Below are 20,329 nucleotides of genomic sequence, written 5' to 3'. Positions count from 1 at the left end.
CAGCCTTACCATCGAAGAAGTCATTAGTATTATCACCGTTTTTTATGACAGGTTTATTTTTAGCATTTATAGGCTGTAAGTTGCAGAGATCTGTTTTCCTCCCAGAGTCACACCAATAACATGTTTCAATCAAAACAATTAGATGAAAATATTGGAGCATCTGCTGCTTTCTGACTTGTCAATTTATTCCAGAGGGCTTTAAAAAAAATTACTTTATATTCAGCTTTCGGTTTCTTCTCCTGATGTTATTTTTGTAGACTTGTCTGCTGTATTAGGAAGCTAACTGGTCCTAATGCATATTAAATATGTAATCTCTATACTAGAGCGTTAGCACCAGCTTCATATGAAAGAAGAAGGACTTCTTAAGGTTCAGAAAAGATGAATAATGGCTCAAGGTGTTTTTTCCCCAAGTTGTATCAGATTACATGTTGTCTTTGTTCTGAAATATTGTTACAGAGAATTCCCAGCTCACAGATTTAGACTGTACCACAGGTGAACAGGTGGATTTACCGGTGGGCCCCTGAGATATGTAGTCCCCATACCCTGCATCAATAATGCAGGACAGGGAACCCTTAATTCTTACAGATATTCAGAGTACATCATCTCAACCATCCTATGTATTCATACAATTTATATTGATAGATTATGTAACAAACATGTAGCGGTACAACAGTGGGCTCCAAGATCGAATTTTACTGTTGGGTACTTGGCATCCCAGTCTGCCCCTGACCACTCACATGAGATTAGTTTTATTAAAGGGGTTGAATGGTTGATACACAGCTTTTATAGTCCTAGAATTATATAATAGGTGAAGTAACACTCTCCTTTTATCACTTGAGAACCCTCTGATGCTTCCTGTTCCCATCTCCTCGATAAGTGACGATAAGTGATTGGCATGTCCACTCTATAAAAAAAAGAACTAAGAGGTAGATACTGTGTCTTACATTCTATGCCTTGGACTTATTTAAGCCTCAACATATAACTTGTTGCTTGTATACACACAAACATATTAAGCCGCGCTGTAGTTAATAAAACCCCCTGTCACCAATGCTCAGGGGCGTAACTTGAGGGGGTGGAGACGGTACGATCGCAACTGGGCCCAGGTGGCCTAAGGGGCCCATATTGTGTTTCTTTCCTATATGAGACTTATAATATAGGGCATGTGTTATTGGATGTTAACTAAACCTTCAGTATATTTCTGAACAGATTTTGGAAATGAGAATATTTTAATCCTGCTATTACCCATAGAGGAATAGGCATTGTTTTTGGGGACCTGTATTCATTATTTATCTTTCCTTTTACATTGGGTCTTTATCCCTTGGGACAGACCCATTCGATTACTGTTACAAATATATCAAGATGGAATATACTGTTTTTGCAGCTCTGTTTAAGGGCTTTGTTGGGTTTCATTTGTTGGCAGATACATCAATGCAGTCTTCTAACAGGTAATTTAACTTAAAAGTACAATTTTTATCAGAAACATAAAAATGGGATGGATTTTGCATTAGGAGGAGGCATAGTAATAACAATAATAATCATAATGATAGTCAAGCAATAATAACATTCCCTCTTGCTTTGGAAGGCTAGCCCCCTCTTATCCTTTTGTCGCGTTGGTATATATTGTACCGGAGCACTGATCTCCAGCCCTGCTGCACTCAAGGCATATAGTTTTCTTTGAAGTCTTTTTATCCTGACCCTGTCTGCTTCTCTCCTAGATATAATAAAACATATGAAGTCTTTGTAGTTTTCTGCAGAGCTATACTTTCAGCTTATAATGGTTTTCAGTTAAAATAAGTTGCCTTCTGGAACAGACAACAGCAATGTAAGTGGGTATAAAACGTAGGTTAATAACTTTATCAGAGCAGTGATAAGAGGTGGGGTATGATTGAGGCATTCATACAGTATTTATAAGATAAATCAAAGTAACTGGGATTACAAAACAACCGATTTAACACAACAATATACACCGCAACCGGAGAGAAGTTTGGGGCCTGGTCAGTTGTATCTACAAATGCTGCTATGTATAGTTCTCTTATGGATGTGTCAATGTTAACTAGGAAACAAAGATAGGGGCAGCTGGCGGGATCAGAGCTCAGGTATGAAGCAGCTGACAGCTCACGACTGAGGCTATTTTTAGTGGATTTTAATTATGGTTTATTGCGCTTTGGTTCTTCACTGAACTTTCGTGAGAAGTTAGTTAATTCCATATACATTATGGTCATGGTACTGGCTAATATCTGTATATCTATAGAAAGGTTCCGCAGATCGGCACAATTTCCTGTATAAGACGTAAGAACTGTCCCTTGTATGTGACTTCCTTGTCGTTTTCTGGTCAAAGTAATTACTTCTTTTTTTTTTTTTGCCGGTAATTAATGCATGATCTCACATCGCTGAATATATTTGCGCTCATGATGCGGGCGTCTTCTCTGAACCCAAGATGAAGTTCAGAACCGTGCCTGTATTGTGACATTTTTTACAAGATTATGCACAGTATTGTTTTCTCGGAGACAAATTAACGGAAACCTCTTGTGTGCCAGAATTTAGATTAGCCACACAGCTGTTTGGAACAGCTTGAATGTAGAATTATACATATGATGTTAAAGATAAGCAGAACATATGTGCCGGTCTCCATGCCATCGGCACGTGGTGACGACTTGATAATGGAGGAGTACAGATTTCTTGGGATATCTTTGGGCATATAATTTAGAGGGGTTTTAGTTCTATTATTCTGATAATCTTGGACAATCTTATTTAAATGCTCCGTAACTGAATAGGCAATAAGATACAATTTAATACTCTTTTTTGAACACTTGGAACTTGATATAAAGGGCTTATGATGGAAAGTGTAAAATGGGGGATGATAAAAATGTCATTATATATACAGCCACAGAAAATGAATATGTATTTGTCAAAGTAGAAAAAAAATTCAATTCTCACAAAAAAACACATGGGAGAGTCTTTACTTATATTACTAATCTATTCTCGACAAATCTGCATGTCTTTAGTTTTGTTAAACTTTGCTATAAACTAGGAGTATATGAACACTGAAGACACAGATAAAGAAATCTACCATCAACTTCAAGCATGATAAACCAGGGTATTCTTATATTTCTTATCTATAGCCTACTTCCCCCATAAAATCAACTTTTAACATTATGCTAATGAGACAAAAGGACTTCATTGGTGTTATCAGAGACCCCCTCCCCCCCGTGCTCTAACATTATAGGCTGTTACTTTATTCAAGAGCTATCCCCCCTCATGCTGAGTGAGATTACAACAGGCAGATGGATGGGGAAGTGCTGAGGGAGCAGGGGGAGGGTCAGACAATGAAACAGCCTGTGAAGCTTCAGCACAGAGGGGCTCTGATAATGATCCTATAGCCTTCAGGCATAATTTTAAAAGTTTATTTTAGAAGGAAGGAAGCCATGGATAACAAATGTAAGAATGTTACCAGATACAGCACGTGGATCTATGAGTAGGTTTATCATGCTTGATTTTGATGGTAGAGTTTTTTTCAACCCTTTTACCACTAAGGACGTATCCTACTGGTAGTACCTCTATGCCCAGGTTCCTATGAGATACATCCTGGTTCATAGATGCCATATTTTGGATCCCTGGAACCTAGAATCTCTTTTCATATGTATGTCAGAGATCGAGACATATTCACATTTAAAGTGAAAAATTTGGATGCAATTTTTCTATATATATAAATCACTATCGACTTTCACTTTAACATGTTAATATCTAGGTTTTCTGGCCCCTAGAAACATAATACTATAATAATATGAAGGAGGAGATTCTAGGTACCAGGGTTCCAATGCTATAGCCCTTTGAAGAAGAAAGGAAGGAGAAGGAAGTGTCATGACTGCTATAATATTAGTATTAATGTAACAATGTACAGAACTATTTATCCAGGGATCTGATAGCAGATAAGAGCTGACAGAAAATGTGAATAGCTCTGAAGAGTCTGACGGTAAGGCTGCACACCAGTCAATACATAGGCTTTTCTCTTTCTGCCTGTCAATCGATTTGTGTACGTAGTAATTTGCTTGTAGTGCATAATTAACACATGGTCAAAAATGTGTTCTTTTTCAATTTTGATGATTGCGGGTTATGTTTACAGTAAGCCAGAAGCCTCTTTTTAAAAACCTGAGCAAGATTTTCAGAAACAGCCTGCAATAAAAATCACACACGCTTCATAAAACACCACTTGATTGATATCACTTGCACCATTAGGAACTAAACGACAAAGGATGTAATTTCAGTTCTCGCATGCAATATTAATCGAAAGGCTTTAAACCATTTTACTGAGGGGAACTTTGACAACATGACATTCGAAGAATCGTTAGCCAAAGTCATTTTATCTTAGTCACATTTGCAGAGTAAATAGTATAAAAACCTGTAATTTGCCCATCTCACATTTGCATGTGATTTTCTCTTCATGTTTTTGAACTTAGCGTCTGAATGACAGCAGAATGATGTATTCGGTAAATGGAAGTGTTGATCATGAGATCTTTATATCAGCATTTCTGCATCGCATCAACAGAAATCATTGCAACTGACAAATACAAGTTATAAAATGGTATCAATGGTGTGGTAGCTGCATGCTCCTAGTGCAAGCACCCGGTAGTTTTACAGATCATTTCCTTATTTTATATCTTAGACTATGCAGGTTGCTCACAGCTCCTGTAGTCCCAGTATTGGTGACCACCATTAGCTGCAGTTGTGTATATAGAAGTGGTCACAATGGGGGGGGGGAGTATTCATCTTTCTACGCCACAAAACTGGAGTAATTTCCACTTGAAATGCTGTGCACCACATTTATTGAAGGGTTTAGATAACTTTTAGGTAGTTTTCCGACTTATCTAAAAAAGGGGGTGTCTCCTTGGTAACTAGGAGGAGGGGCATGACCAGACGGAAAATAGCCAGAAAATTCAGTCTGTGCTCCAGAAACTTCAATATTGTGCTGCAGCAGACTAGAGCAACTAATAGGAGGTGCATAGTAGGCCTCACCAGTCTTCTACTGCACCAGATTAATCATCCAGCATCAGACACAGCGCAGAGTACAAAAGCAGGCACATTAATGCATCTTCCTCAATAAGTTCGGTCTCCCATATAATACATTAGGCCAGTAATGTAAGAATATTGAGTATGACTGTAGCAGAAACCCCATGTCGCAGTTGAAACGCTGAATAGTATGCCACATAAGACATGACATGATAATGATAAGACATGGTATCATAAATATCACAAAATGGTTAAATATCTTGTAATGGGGTCTTAAAGGGGTTCGCCATGTTGCCTAATTTTTTTTTGTAATATGTGTGTAAGTGTGGGGGGAGGATATCAGGTAATTTACCAATATACATATATTAAAAGTTTTGCACCACTTTCTTGATATGTAAGCAGAGCAGAACTATTAATAGATGTATATTGGTGAATAACTTAATAACCTACCCTACCCCACACACTTACACACATTACAAAAAATATGAGGTATAGTGGTCAACTACTTTAAGGCTTCAAGGTGAATCCCCTGACACTGTCAAGTATATAAAGCCGCTGTAAGAATCGCATATTCTTACACTGCAAAAAAAGTGTCATAGAAACAGGGATAAATCTCCTCCTATGTATGTGTATTTGATCATAGTATCATAGTATATAAGGCTGGAAAAAGACGCAAGTCCATCAAGTCCAACCTTTAAGAATTAAATAAATGTTTTTTCCCCATAACCCGTGATATTTTTTCTCTCCAGAAAGGCATCCAGGCCTCTCTTGAACATGTACATAGAGTCTGCCATAACAACCTCCTGCGGCAGAGAGTTCCATAGTCTCACTGCTCTTACAGTAAAGAACCTTTGTCTATGTTGATGGTAGAATCGCCTCTCCTCTAGGCGTAGAGGATGCCCCCTTGTCCTGGTCACAGGCCTAGGTATAAAAAGATCTTTGGAGAGATCCTTGTACTGTCCGTTCAAGTATTTGTACATTGTAATGAGGTCTCCCCTCAGTCGTCTTTTTTCTAAACTGAATAATCCCAAATTTTGTAATCTGTCATTGTATTCTAATCCCCCCATTCCCCTAATAATCCTGGTTGCTCTCCTCTGCACCCATTCCAGCTCTACTATATCCTTTTTATACACTGGTGCCCAAAACTGTACACAATATTCCATGTGTGGTCTGACCAGGGATTTGTATAAGGGCAAAACTATGTCTTTATCATGAGAATCTATTCCTCTCTTGATACATCCCATAATTTTATTTGCTTTAGCAGCAGCTGCCTGGCTCTGGTCACTAAAATTAAGTTTACCATCCACCAATACCCCCAAGTCCTTTTCAGCTCCAGTTTTACTAAGTAATTGACCGTTTAGAACATAATTATATTTTTTGTTTCCATGGCCCAAGTGCATAACTTTACATTTATCTACATTAAACCTCATTAACCAGTTCTCTGACCACTCCTCAAGCTTTCACAAATCCCTCTGTAATGCTAAACTATCGACCTCAGTATTTATTACTTTACACAGCTTAGTATCATCTGCAAATATTGAAACTTGACTGTGTATATACACATGTGTACAGGTATGTATATTTTTTAAGGGGAAGGAGGACCCCATTCAGAAGTCTGTCATGGTACTAAGAAATATTTTATGCCCATACGCTAATTTCAATATGTGATGGGAACATGATGGGCCAATGTCACATATGGAATTTCCAAGAGCACACTTCTTTTTGGGAAGTTAGACTTTGTATACAGATGTGTCTTTCAGAGACTTGTTTTACTAGTTGTCATAATGTTTAATCCATTACTTGTACCATGCAGTGGCCTTATCGAATAACAGTCTTCAGCACTTCCCCATTTTCACAGATATTGTTGTTATGCTGTGCCCATGGTGCTGTTGAGGGGCTCTGATGACACCTCCTGCTTTAACTATTTTCTTTTATAATATTTGCTTTCAACTTTTCTTCATATCATAGAGCCATTTAAATACACTTTATGTTTTGTATATTATATATATTTTTTATATATATACTTAAGAACACCTGACTTACAGACGACCCCTGCTTACACCTGGCCATCTGGATGTAGGTAATTTACTGTACTTTAGTCTTAGGCTACAATAAACAGCAGTTATCAAAGGTGTCTGCAATTTAGCTTAATGTTTTATTCTGGTTCTTATGACAACCCAACTTTTTTTAAAATCTAATTGTCACAGAGACCAAAAAAATTCTGGTTGGGGTTACAATTATAAAATATACATACAAATATAAATTCAACTTAAGAACAAACCTACAGAGCGTATCTTGTATGTAACCCAGGGACTGCTTGTGTATATATATATATATATATATATATATATATATACTGTATGTTGTCTCTACATATTTTATATTATTTATATATTATACCATGTTATAATATTCCTCCGTGCCATTTTCCATTTGCTGTATGCCCCGTAGTTAGGAGATGTCTTATTATTCTTACTTATTTTTATTTTTCTCGTAAATCACAAACAAAAAAAACCTCATAGTGTTAAGGTCTCCTTAGGGGCAGCCAGTTTTACACATTAAATGTTTACTTTCTATTTCAGGCTACTATTTTAAAGTGTTCATTATGTAAACCGTAGGCCAATGAACAAATTCACATTAAACTGCATAACAGTGTGCCAGAGGCAAGGAAGGCAGAAAAGAAGGAAATGCATTTATATTCTGCACTTGATCTGATCTACTGTTGGATGCTTACTGCAAGTCTTGAATACATATAGTATGGTAAATTACAGGTAAAACATATTACAATGATCTCCAGTCTGTGGCTCTGCAACTAATATGGGGGGACAGAGTTAGTGGGGACAGAGTTAAAGTTTTTTTAAAATTGAAAAGTCATCTAAACCACAGAAAGGAATATTAAAATATACAAAAAAGCTAACTAATAGTATCATTATAACTATAACAAATCACTGGTGCTTACTGTTAGGTTTGTGATGATGTCTACAGTACAATCAGGCATATCTGTAAGACCAAACAATGATAGATGGGATAAAAGAAAAGTTCTTAAGTTTTCTGGAATCCAATCCCCTACTTAACTGGATACCAAGTTAGATTTTGTGAATTAGAGTATAACTTCCAAAATAGAATTTTCATTTTGTTTTGTAATTATTTGTTTAGGGAACCCAAAAGTGGCTCTACCTGGTCTATTACGGTAAGCAGGTCACAGAAATAAATAGGGATCCCCCTAATGAACTTAGAATTCCTTAATAAAATTAAAATTAGACAAGTCCTTTAATCTATCTTAAGGCACAGGGTAGCTCTTGAGCATGACCCACTAAGTGAGCTTTACCTGACCTTAGTGGATATAATTTAAGGCATTGTAAAATGATAAATCATACAACAACAGTAAAATTTTAATTTTTATAGTTCAGAAACTGTCTGGTCATAAGGACGGCCAATATTGACTTGTCGACTGTAGTGACAGGCTTCCATCCTACACATGTAGTGGAGCAGAAAAATACAATGTGCTCATGGCCTCACTGAGTTAACAAGATTCTAAGAAGCAAAAAATCCTCCGGCAGTCTTCCCGATGCAATCAAAGACTGACAAAAGCCTAAGAGCATTGATGCATTAATTCCAGTTCAACATAGACACAGATAGATTAATATATTAATGTATAATGTTTGCTCACGCACAGTATCCGTTACTGCACGTCCATCCAGGCAGTAGGCACCCTCCATAGCGATGTATGACATACATTAAACAGACTTTTCTGCGGTATCCGTTTTCTGCAGACAGATCTCTTTTAATTGGGTGCTTGCTTTGACTGGTTGAATTACCTTGTAACTGTCTTGTTGAAATGTGCCTCGAAGGCCTCAGCAGTGATTCTAATCAAATACAATGACACCCACTGGTGTGGATAAAGGCAGCACTGATTAATTGCAGTAAAATCTACCTGACTCATAACTCTTTGATGAATTTATGTGCTCCTCTATTTCCAGCTATCCGTCCACATGAATTCTCTCCACGGCGATAAAACGGGAAATAGTACTAAATATTTATTGTTAATAAGATTGCCAAGCTAGCGGTATATGGGCAAAACAATTCACCAGGCATTAACTCCGGCTAAGGCGGCCTCTCCTCTTTCAATATGAAAGCCGTTTCGATGTAGCGCGTACACGGCTTGTTCCGCTCACGGAGCAATATGAGTAATATTCATCAGCTATGAAATGTTCTGACATAATACGAATGTCATTTCTGTCCAAAGTCAATGTAGCTGCAAGACTTATATTGTAGACGGCTACACAAATCTTACGGCTGACACATAATTAATAAAATTCTGCTGCGGGTGTCTTGTACTTGCCATTCATGTTTTACTGATATTTTAAGAAATGGTTAATTTTAAATAAGTTCCAAAAAAATGCATTTTAGATCAAAGGCATTTTTGTCACTTGCCATTTATTTACATGGTGAATGATTTATTTTTTGTACCTGTCCAGTGATGCTTTTGGTTACGGTTGCTTTTATGTCACGGTAAGAGGATACTTGATGTTCTGCAACTGAAAGCGATTGCAGTACCTACTGAGGGCGATAAACCAACTTTTACGTATTTCATTCGTATTTCATGGCAGCAAAAAAAATCTGCAAAAATTAGATGGTAAAACACCTGGTTTTTCAGCATCATCTGAGAAAAAATGTACTGCACAAAGATGACATTTGGGTGCTGTCGTAATTTGTTTTTTGCAGACCCATTGACTACAATGGAAGTCCATGAACTACTGGCAAGCAAAGATATTTTGTACTGTAATTTAATTCTCACTTCTTCACGTCCACTGTTGGACTGGCCCACCAGAGCATCAGAGAATCCTCCAGTTGGCCCCAGATTCTAACACTTTATAATGAGCCCCAAAGATTTTAATTTGGAAATAAACGGATTAATCATCTGATATTATGATCTACGATTCCAATATTGTAGGTCTTGTTGATGATACATCCTACGTGATTTTTTTATGGTTGAAGGGTGGGCCCTCAAGATGCCCACCTTTGGTAGGCCCAACTTATGCCAGTCCGACACTTCACATGTCTTTGAGGAAATACAGACAAGTCAATAACCCCATAGAAATCATAGAATAACAGAGAATCTCATAGCATATGGATGGGAAAATCACTAGTGGAAAAGAGCCTCAAGAGCAATTTTAGTTTCCCTATAGTCAGATACTGACTGCAAGATCTCAGTGCTGACAGCAACTTTTTACCTCCAGTCACCTGTTGTGTCACCTCATCAGTGATGATAGAAACAGAAAACAGATTGTTTTTAATAATTGTTTTTAATAATTTGTATAATTGTTTTTATTTTAAAAGTGTTGAAAACCCCTTTAAGTACTTGAGCTTGTATGCAGAAATATAAAAACTGTCAAGAAACAAAGAATTTGTCAATTACTCGACTAGATTATGGCTCCATCATATTAATAAGTGACCATGCATTCATTCTCATGGAGCCCCTACTGTTCCTCTGTGTGCCCTCCAATTCCATACAGAAGGGGTTAGTTTTGTATTGAATACCATTTGCAGCATATTTCATGGAAATCCATCTGTATAGATGTATGGTCCCCTAGAAGCAATGATCTTTACAAATGCCACCTGCTGGGGCTTCACAGCAGCATGAGGAGGTTGTATGACTCTGTACAACTCTATAATATAGTCCCATAGTCCTAAGGGTGATAATTGGCAAGTTCTATATCACTGATATAAGTACATGCTATTTTCAGTCATATTAAGTAGATCTATTTCTATTCACTCAATCTTTTTAATAGAGAAAGAAACATTATTGAGTATTGAAATCAAAGTCATTCCATGGTGTGATTTTGGTAATCCAAATCTTTGCATCTTTAATTACTCATGTGAAGCCACTGATCTTTTCATACAACCTATATGCATGCCGCTTTTATATACAATGGTAACCATATGTACGTTACTTTTTGAGCTTCTCATTCACATTTAAGAAGAATCTGTAGAAAATTCTAACTTGATGTTTGATTGTTGAATGCCATAAAATGTTTCATGCCAGGTAGTATTTTTTAGAGTTGCTTTGGAATTTATGACAAATTCTGATAAACATTAGAGTAAACCTATAGGCAAGAAGCAAGATATCTTTTTAATGCTAAATAACTGGGAGGAAGCCTTTGATAAATGGGATCTGGGTCTCTCCATTAGAAAACTACAACCACTTAAAAGATACATTATAATATTGCTAGACTTTAATAAAGACATGGACGTGAAAGTGGTCTTTTAAATTGTTTACTTAATGTGGGGGCATTATGAAACTGTCTTAGATGAAATTGTGGCAATATTTGCACCAAATAAAGTGTCTTGCGAAAATTGTGGAAATGCACCATCTGTTTCTGGCATAAACTAGACCAACTGTGAGATGGTGCAAAGTACTCCACAGTCTTTAAACTGCAGCAGATTTGTCATCCAGCATCAGACACTGTTATAAATCTGGTGCAGCACTTGTCCAGTCTAATTCTGCACTGGTTTAATCTACGACAAATTTGATAAATCTTGTCCAATGAGTTTCTAAGAATATTTTAAGTATTAAGAACTAACTCCATTTTCAGTTGTCTTGTTATTCTTTCTGAACTTTGGCTATTCTTCCGTACTTTCATCCACATGACCTTTTATATCATATAATAAAGTTTACATAGAGTGATTTCCATTTTTAATCATTGCTCTTGAAATCTATCGGGACATGGATATGCAATTTGGAATTTCTTAAAATCCCGTAGGTCATTATTGGAAACCTTTTGTGGCTAAAGGGAGAACTTCAAGCAATAATTTGATGTTAGGAAGTTATTATTTGTAATAGGATAAGATATACTCATCAACAATAGGCAGAGCACGAATAGTAAGAATATCAGTTTGTAGGCTTTGATTAACTTAGTTCTTGTAGTTTATGGCTGTGACTAGGAAAGCCAGTTTTGCCATGTGAGGGGTGATTCTGAATTAATTAGGGAATTCTCTTTTGCCTTTGTTGCAATGAACTTAACGGTCATTAACTATATGAGCCTTCTGACGTTGTAATCAGATGTGATTCAGTCTGTTAAATATCTATACTACAACATCTGTTTCACAGAGTGACATTCTGCTGGAGAATACTTAGTATCTATTAACAAATCCACATCCAGACCTACACACTCTGAAATCCTCTAAACTGGCAGGGTTGACTGCTGTTCAGCTACCGGCTCGGTACAAATGATTACTGTTAAGTAATGCTTAAAAGAAACATTGTAAAAATAATGATAGGAATTATTTATGTTTAAGGAACCTGTGTGATCCGTCGAGAATTGCTCGTGTCATTTCGTTTTGGTGGCTTTTTTAATATTATTTTGGCTTTGGATCTCAAGAACTGCAATCAGTATCTGCCTGAGTGTTTATGAAGGTGCTAATGTAAATGAAATCCAATAGAAAGACAAGAGTGCCAGTTTACCATCTGTTTAATGTTAATCAGAGCACTGTGAGCCCAAAGTAAATTTGTCTCTGTGGAAATGTCATTTGAAACCCTACAGTATAAACTTTTTTATTTGTATTGAATTGCCCTATTTTAAATTAATTTCACTCTATTGATGGCAGCTTCTTTTTCTTACTCCACAGAGCAAACGCCAAACAATCAAGGCCAGTCAACTTTGCAACCTTTACCACCTACTCACAAGCAGCATCCCGCAGCACAGCAACCATCCATTACATCCCTCAATCGCAATTCTTTGACACATAGGAGGAACCAAAGTCCGGCCCCGCCGGCTGCGCTGCCCGCCGAGCTGCAAACCACACCCGAGTCCGTCCAGCTGCAGGACAGCTGGGTCCTTGGCAGTAATGTGCCACTGGAGAGCAGGTAACTTTGTGTAATATGTGTTATGGACTGTCTGAGGACAGTAATGATGGATAAACCATTCTTATGCTTGCCAAGAGTAGGAGGTCTTATTTCTTGTAGCACCTCACATTTTGAGGAATGCACTGTTTGCCGCTTTAACAAGTGTTATAGCAAAAAACAGGGACTGTCTGTATGGGGTTATACCTTTCTGTCTGAAGGAACAAGAGCATTTTGGAGTTATTCCTTGATAATCAAAGGAAGTCTACCACCCCAACTATGTACCAACAATGAGAAATAAATGCTTGTGCATGCATCTTAAATATTCCTTCATACCTGCAACCTGCAGACAGTCCAAGAAAATGAGCTTGTGGCCAAATGTAAATCACCTAATTTGTGCAGATGGGTTTTTGACACCTACTGTGATATCATTGATAATTCCCTCTGTAGAGGGCTTGGAGCATAGAGAGAGGGGCAGCTGATGCCGGACAGCAAGAGGAGGGGCAACACTGTGGCAACACTGAGCCCATGGTGTAAAGTTAAGAGTCCTGTTGCACAAACTAGATTTACATATGGATGCAAATATATTTTCTCTGGCTAATGTCTGTAGTGCAGATATGAATATGGTTTGAGATGTGTGGGTGGGGGTGGGGGTGTCTATTTCACCCAGCTGGTAGCTGTATATAGATGGCGGAGGTGGTAGACTTTAATAAACTGTGATGTTATTCTACTGTGTTCCATAACCTGTCAACAAGCTTCTTGAGACATTTAATATTGACTTTTATTATCACAGCCGCTGTAATCATTGTAGAAAAATGAAGAAAGTAAATCAAGTACAGCAGGATAGGCAATCCATTTATTTTAGAACATCACTTCAATATTTAAATGTAAGCGGCAGAAAATTGGAAATGAAATTAAATCTTGAATTCTTTTATAGATCAATCAAATGCATTAAGCTATTCAATAGGCAGCATCACCGCCGCCCAGAAACAAACTTCTTATAGTAAGGCACATATTTCTCAAGTATTCCTATGCCCAATAGATGTACAAATAATAACAAGTGATAATTACCAGCTGGGAACTAACGAACACTTGAAGGCTAAGTGCAATTAGACACCTTACTGCTGTATGCAAGCCTGACTATGACAAAGGACCATAGCCATAAGTAATGATCCGCATAATCATAACAGGAATACATACACAACTAAATATATATTGAACCTGTATATTTTCTTTGGTTTTCTTTTTGTCTTTGATGATATCAAACTATTTAATTGTGTTTCTCCTAGAAAAGGTCTTGCTACTGATCAAGTGTGTAAAAGGTTTACAGAACATCTTGAATCCAAATAAAATAGAAAGACAATGGCCCAAATTAACAATTGTGGCTACAACTACAATCTGGCTTATAGTCCTCCACAATGTGTTACATCTCCTTATAGACACAAAAATTGCCAAAAATTAAGCTTCTGTTTCTCATACATTCAACACTTTTCTAACAGGTCTTGGGAAGTGATCTTGGCTTAGCTGGAAAAGTGTGTATTGTCTAGAATACGAGAATATGTATCACATTGTGCAATGACTTTTTGTCGTAGGCACATACTGAGCCAACCGAAACGATGGATCAGATTTATCATTCAGTACAAGTCAGTGGGGCTGATTTACTTACCCGGTCCATTCGCGATCCAGCGGCGTGTTCTCTGCGGTGGATTCGGGTCTTCTGGCGATTCACTAAGGTAGTTCCTCCGACGTCCACCAGGTGGGGCTGCTGCGCTGAAGTTCCCCAGAATGCACTCAAGTTCACCGGCCTATTCCTAGTGAAGGTAAGTTCAATTTTCACGACCCTTTTTTTTTTTTAAATGCGACGATTTTTCCGAATCCATCGGGTTTTCGTTCGGCCACACCCCTCGATCTTCGTTGTGTGCATGCCGGCGCCGATGCGCCACAATCCGATCGTGTGCGCCAAAATCCCGGGGCAATTCAGGGGAAATTGGCGCAAATCAGAAATATTCGGGTAACACGACGGGATAGTGCGAATCGGGCCCTTAGTAAATGACCCCCAGCGTGAGAAATTTAGGAACATTTTCGGACGTTTAAACAGTTTAGTAGATTTGCCCTGTTGCATGTAAACTATGTTAGCATAGACATTGGGAATTTCCAAAGCAAAATTTGACAATGGCACGGCATGTAAGTTGGCATGAAGCAAAGAGCTGAGTCCCATGTTTAGATGGGTGGAGCAAGTTGTTGGTTTATTTGGCATTTTTTGAGTACCGCATTGAATTTGAAGATAGGAGCTTTTTATGATAAATCATTGTTTTATATTTATGTTGGCAGTTATATACCAATTGGAGCAACATCAGCTCAGACCGATTCAATTCAGACATGGACTGAATTTTTAGAAAAATTTAATAAATCTTCTACAAATCAAATCTTGGATGATTTGCTCATCTCTAGACCCATGTAAAAATTGCTGCTTCTTCTATCTGTTCACACTTTGTTCATACCGTTGTTTGTACAGGTTTGCCCTTCTAGAATACTAAAACCACTCTTAGGGTTACATAGGAGAGGAGAGATGATATATAGTATCTATCACTATTATTCTTATTGTCATGTAGCATCTCCTCAATTATTTTTTTCCTTTTGGATTGGCCAATAGTTAACAAAAAACTACGGTATTTCGTAACTAGGCCAATTTGCACACAAAAGTAATTAAAATAGTCTTATTTTCATTGAAAATACATACAAAACATACATACAAAAGAACAGTATGCAGGTATACATAGGAATGGAAATGAAGTACCATCATTTTTTCCTTCTAGAATACTATACTAAAGCTTTGTCCACTATAGTACAGGCGGTCCCCTACTTAAGAACACCTGACTTACATACGACCCCTAGTTAAAAAAACGGACCTCTGGATGTTGGCAATTTACTGTAGTTTAGTCTTAGGCTACAATAAACAGCTGTAACAGTTATCACAGGTGTCTACAATGAAGCTTTATTGTTAATCCTGGTTCTTATGACAATCCAACATTTTTAAAATCAAATTGTCACAGAGACCAAAAAAAATTTGGCTGGGATTACAATGATAAAGTATACAGTTCCGACTTACATACAAACTCAACTTAAGAACAAACCTACAGACCCTATCTTGTATGTAACCCGGGGACTGCCTGTAATTAAAGAATTCTATGTTTTAATCTTGACGGGTCCCATAGATATAAGGTTTTTTTTTTAGCTTTAGGATACTGATGACCTCTCATAATGGTGGAGGATGAACATTTGGGACCTCCACTAATAAACAGATTATTGAATCCTCCTGCAATAAAAAGACATCACTGACAAAGCTAGTTGTTCAGCTCCATTCTCTGTGTGGTGGTTGGTCCAGGGAACTGCAGCTGCGTTCTTATTATAGTGAAACGGAGCAGAGCTGCTGTTGCAGGATCCGGCCACTACACAGAGAACTCATCTAGACAACTTTCTCCATTCTCTTATGACCCCTATCAAACTGACATATAACTAGGTGAAAACACCTTTAATTGAATATGTTGCATATATATATCTATAAATGTATGTCCATTGTTGAATGTTGATAAATCCTTGGACTCTATACATGTATGCGCCATGTAATACCTGCAGCAAGCAACATATTGAATGCAAGGAGTGCTAATGCAAATGGACTTCTCATCTCTCTGTGCATCAGTTATGACACGGTATACAACGATTTATTGTGAGACTCATTAGTGCACCACTAAATGTCCCCAATTAATTAGCACTAGCTGAACAATTAATCAACACTGTAAATCACCGCTGTCACCTCCACATTTTTTGATGAAGTTAAAAAGACTGATTTTCCAGGTTGCGTGTCAGTGTGAATGTGCGCAGCAATGTAAAGGACTAGGATTTGACAAATATGAATATCGACAAGTCATTAACTGCTGAGGGAAAAAGAAGACCTAAGATCATAGAGCCGCATAGGAAATCATTAGCTGTTCAAATATTTTCTGTGTTTCCCGCTATCATGTTAAGATGTTGCAAATAAGAGAACTTTTCGGCAGAAGGTAGATTCATTAGGCACAATTATTCATACCTACATTGCCAAATAAACATTGGAGATGAATCATACATTTTCTCATTAGGACATTTCCTCCAGAAAGTTGTATTTCAAAGGCCATTGAAATAACAGGTTCTCTGCATTAACCAAGTGTGGATCAGACAGCAGCCTGTTATACATAGTTGTATGACCTTTTGCGATATCTGTAGCTTCCCGCCTCATCAGTACACAATTTCTACTTATTCATGATCACATTTAGAGGCTCAGATCTCTTGCAGAGCTGTACATCATATCAAGAATACATAATGATCAGAAACATATGAAGCAAACACCCAATCAAGAAACAGGATAAAACAGACACTGAAAGTCATTCCTGAACTACAAAGACAGTTGTCAGGTGATTATACACATTGGGAGGAAATGATCAAGTCCTGGGCTCCGGAATAGGATCTTTCAAGTTTTTGGGCTTATTTTTGTAAAACATTTGCTATCTTTTGAATTTTTTTACCATGCTTACTCAATTTTTAGAAAAGGGGTCAGAAACATGGTTGTGCTTAGCCCAGTATTACACTAGATTTGTAAAAATTTTTTTTAAAGGGAATCTGTCACCACCTTTTCACAAATTCACATAGCACCAGGTTTCCTATTAACACAATGGCACCCTTCTTTTACCTAAAAAATATTTGCATCACAACCACATAAAATTAACTTTGTGCTCTTACCTGAAAGCTGCTCATACCTTACCAGCTGCTGGACTCTCACTCCGTTAGACTCCACTCTATCTTCTAGCCAGTCAGGTGAGGGCCAGAGTGAGGATGGGAGGGGTCATTGGGCTTGGCAATGCATCCTCCGACTTGCTGTTGGATCTGGCTGTATGCCAGGTAATAGCACAAAGTTCATTTTCTGGGTTTGTAAGGCAAACATTTTTTTAAGTAAAAGGAGGGTGCCATAGTGCTCTATGGGAACCTGCCACTAGCTAAATTCGTGAAAAATCCAGTGACTTGTTCCCTTTAAAGTCCCAAAATGTTGCTGCACTCTCATGTAACATTTGATAAATTTGGTGCAAGTTATGGCAATATAGACTCAGCATATGTATGCAGGTTGATGTAGACTCAATTGAGGAGAATATGGTTCGATCCCATTTCACACTTCTTAAAAGTCAGTAATTGATTTATAGACAGTACTTGGGGCAAAGTTTTCCTTTCTTTATCCAGACAAACTTATTTTTGCATTCTTGGCATTCCCAGTATATGAGAGATTGTGAAAGGGTCACACAATTAAGCAACAGTTTGTTGGCATTGTACATGCATAGTCATTTGGTCCATCTTTTCCATTGATGGAATATCTTCCTTGTTTTGGTTCCTTTCTGTGAATTTACAAAAGCTGCCCTTAAACATAGCAATTGTAGTCCATCAGCAGAGCAGCAATAATCTTCATTGAGAAAATTACCCCCTTATCCAGTCCATATTTCCAACAGATTTCAACCCTACTCCACTGTAGATCATGAGCACAGTCCGTCATTTTTGGGAGGCACTCCTACAGAACATAACTTTTCACAGAAGTTTGTAACATGTTGAGGAATGAACAATCATTGCAGGTTTGAAGCCAGTGAGTTCACAAAATGCCTTTAGCGCCGGCTTTACTTATAATAATAAAAATAATAATCTTAATTTATATAGTGCCATCAAATTCCATAGCGCTTTACAAATCATAGGGGACATATACAACTATATTACATTACAAAGAACAAACAGTTATGTGGAACAATAGGAGTGAGGGCCCTGCTCACAAGAGCTTACCGACTATGAGGATGAGGGGGTGACACAAGAGGTTGTATAATGGTCCAGCCATTCTTTATAAGGGAGCAATATAAAATAATTTAATAAATAATTTAATAAATAAAAATTCTGCTGCTTGAAGCAGCTATCAGCCGCCATCTTATTTACAAGGTCCAAGGTGACTGCAGAGAAGCCTGGAGCTTGGTATATATCTGCTGTTTGCCGGATAAGAGACCGGAGATAGGACATAGGATGGATTAGTAAAGGGAGAGTTGGCATTTCATGCTGTTAGCGAGTGTGATAGGCTTATTATAATATTATGACCAAATCTGAACCTAAGACCCTCTTAAATGCATGGATAGATAATTGTCCCTTGCCACCGATTAAACTTCATGGCCACTAAGATACGAAGCAAATAAAGTAAATCAACAAAACACAAACAATAAAGCTATACATTGTAATGTCATATGGCAATAAATAGATGCAGGGCCTATATAAAGCAATGGGGATACAATGTAACTAGAGATGAGCGAACATGCTCGTCCGAGCTTGATGCTCGGTCGAGCATTAGGGTACTCGAAACTGCTCGTTACTCGGACGAATACTTCGCCCGCTCGAGAAAATGGCAGCTCCCGCCGTTTTGCTTTTTGGCGGCCAGAAACAGAGCCAATCACAAGCCAGGAGACTCTGCACTCCACCCAGCATGACGTGGTACCCTTACACGTCGATAGCAGTGGTTGGCTGGCCAGATCAGGTGACCCTGGGATAGACTAGCCGCTGGCCGCGCTGCTCGGATCATTCTGTCTCTGGATGCCGCTAGGGAGAGAGCTGCTGCTGCTCAGGGAAAGCGTTAGGGTGTTCTATTAGCTTACTGTTAGGCAGGAGTGATTCTCAAAGAACCCAACAGCCCTTCTTAGGGCTACAATAACGTTCTACTTTTTTTATTTTAATTTGCATCTTTTACCATTTTGTGAGGAATTAGCAGGGGGACTTGCTACCGTTGTGTTTAGCTCTTAGTGGCACACATATCCATAGCAAAGACCGAAGTGGGAAAATTCAGTAGGGGTTGGATTTCTATTAGGCAATAACTCAGTGTCATCTCATCTGGCATAGTACTGTGCTTCCTTTGATACTTGGCTAGAAAATAGCCATAGGAGAATACAAACAGCTTCTTGAAGCCTACAGTAGCGTTCTATATATTTGATTTCTGGTTGATCTGCTGGTGGCTGTAGTTTCTGCAGTGCATGTACTTGCCAATTCTGAGCAATTTGTAGTGAGACTTGCGACCGCTGTGTTCTGCGCTTAGTGGCGCACATATCCATAGCAAAGGCTGAAGTGGCAAAATTCAGTAGGGGTTGGATTTCTATTAGGCAATAACTCAGTGTCATCTCATCTGGCATAGTACTGTGCTTCCTTTGATACTTGGCTAGAAAATAGCCATAGGAGAATACAAACAGCTTCTTGAAGCCTACAGTAGCGTTCTATATATTTGATTTCTGGTTGATCTGCTGGTGGCTGTAGTTTCTGCAGTGCATGTACTTGCCAATTCTGAGCAATTTGTAGTGAGACTTGCGACCGCTGTGTTCTGCGCTTAGTGGCGCACATATCCATAGCAAAGGCTGAAGTGGCAAAATTAAGTAGGGGTTGGAT

At 38.1% G+C, this 20,329-nt stretch overlaps 1 protein-coding gene across 19 annotated transcripts in view; it reads left to right on the top strand.

The window, feature by feature from the left end:
- TENM3 (teneurin transmembrane protein 3) overlaps window positions 1-20,329 on the top strand; it is a 1,383,253-nt gene that overhangs the window by 1,148,086 nt on the left and 214,838 nt on the right. For all 19 annotated transcript variants that reach the window (XM_072123399.1, XM_072123501.1, XM_072123484.1 and 16 more), the window contains one exon: window positions 12,637-12,874. In XM_072123399.1, coding sequence (XP_071979500.1) covers window positions 12,637-12,874 — 238 coding nt within the window. The remainder of the gene's footprint in view (window positions 1-12,636; window positions 12,875-20,329) is intronic.

Source organism: Engystomops pustulosus, chromosome 1 (genome assembly GCF_040894005.1).
Source record: "Engystomops pustulosus chromosome 1, aEngPut4.maternal, whole genome shotgun sequence".
Lineage (NCBI taxonomy): Eukaryota > Metazoa > Chordata > Amphibia > Anura > Leptodactylidae > Engystomops > Engystomops pustulosus.
The sequence above is the reverse complement of the archived record's forward strand: the minus strand, read 5'-3'. Positions and strand labels throughout refer to the sequence as shown.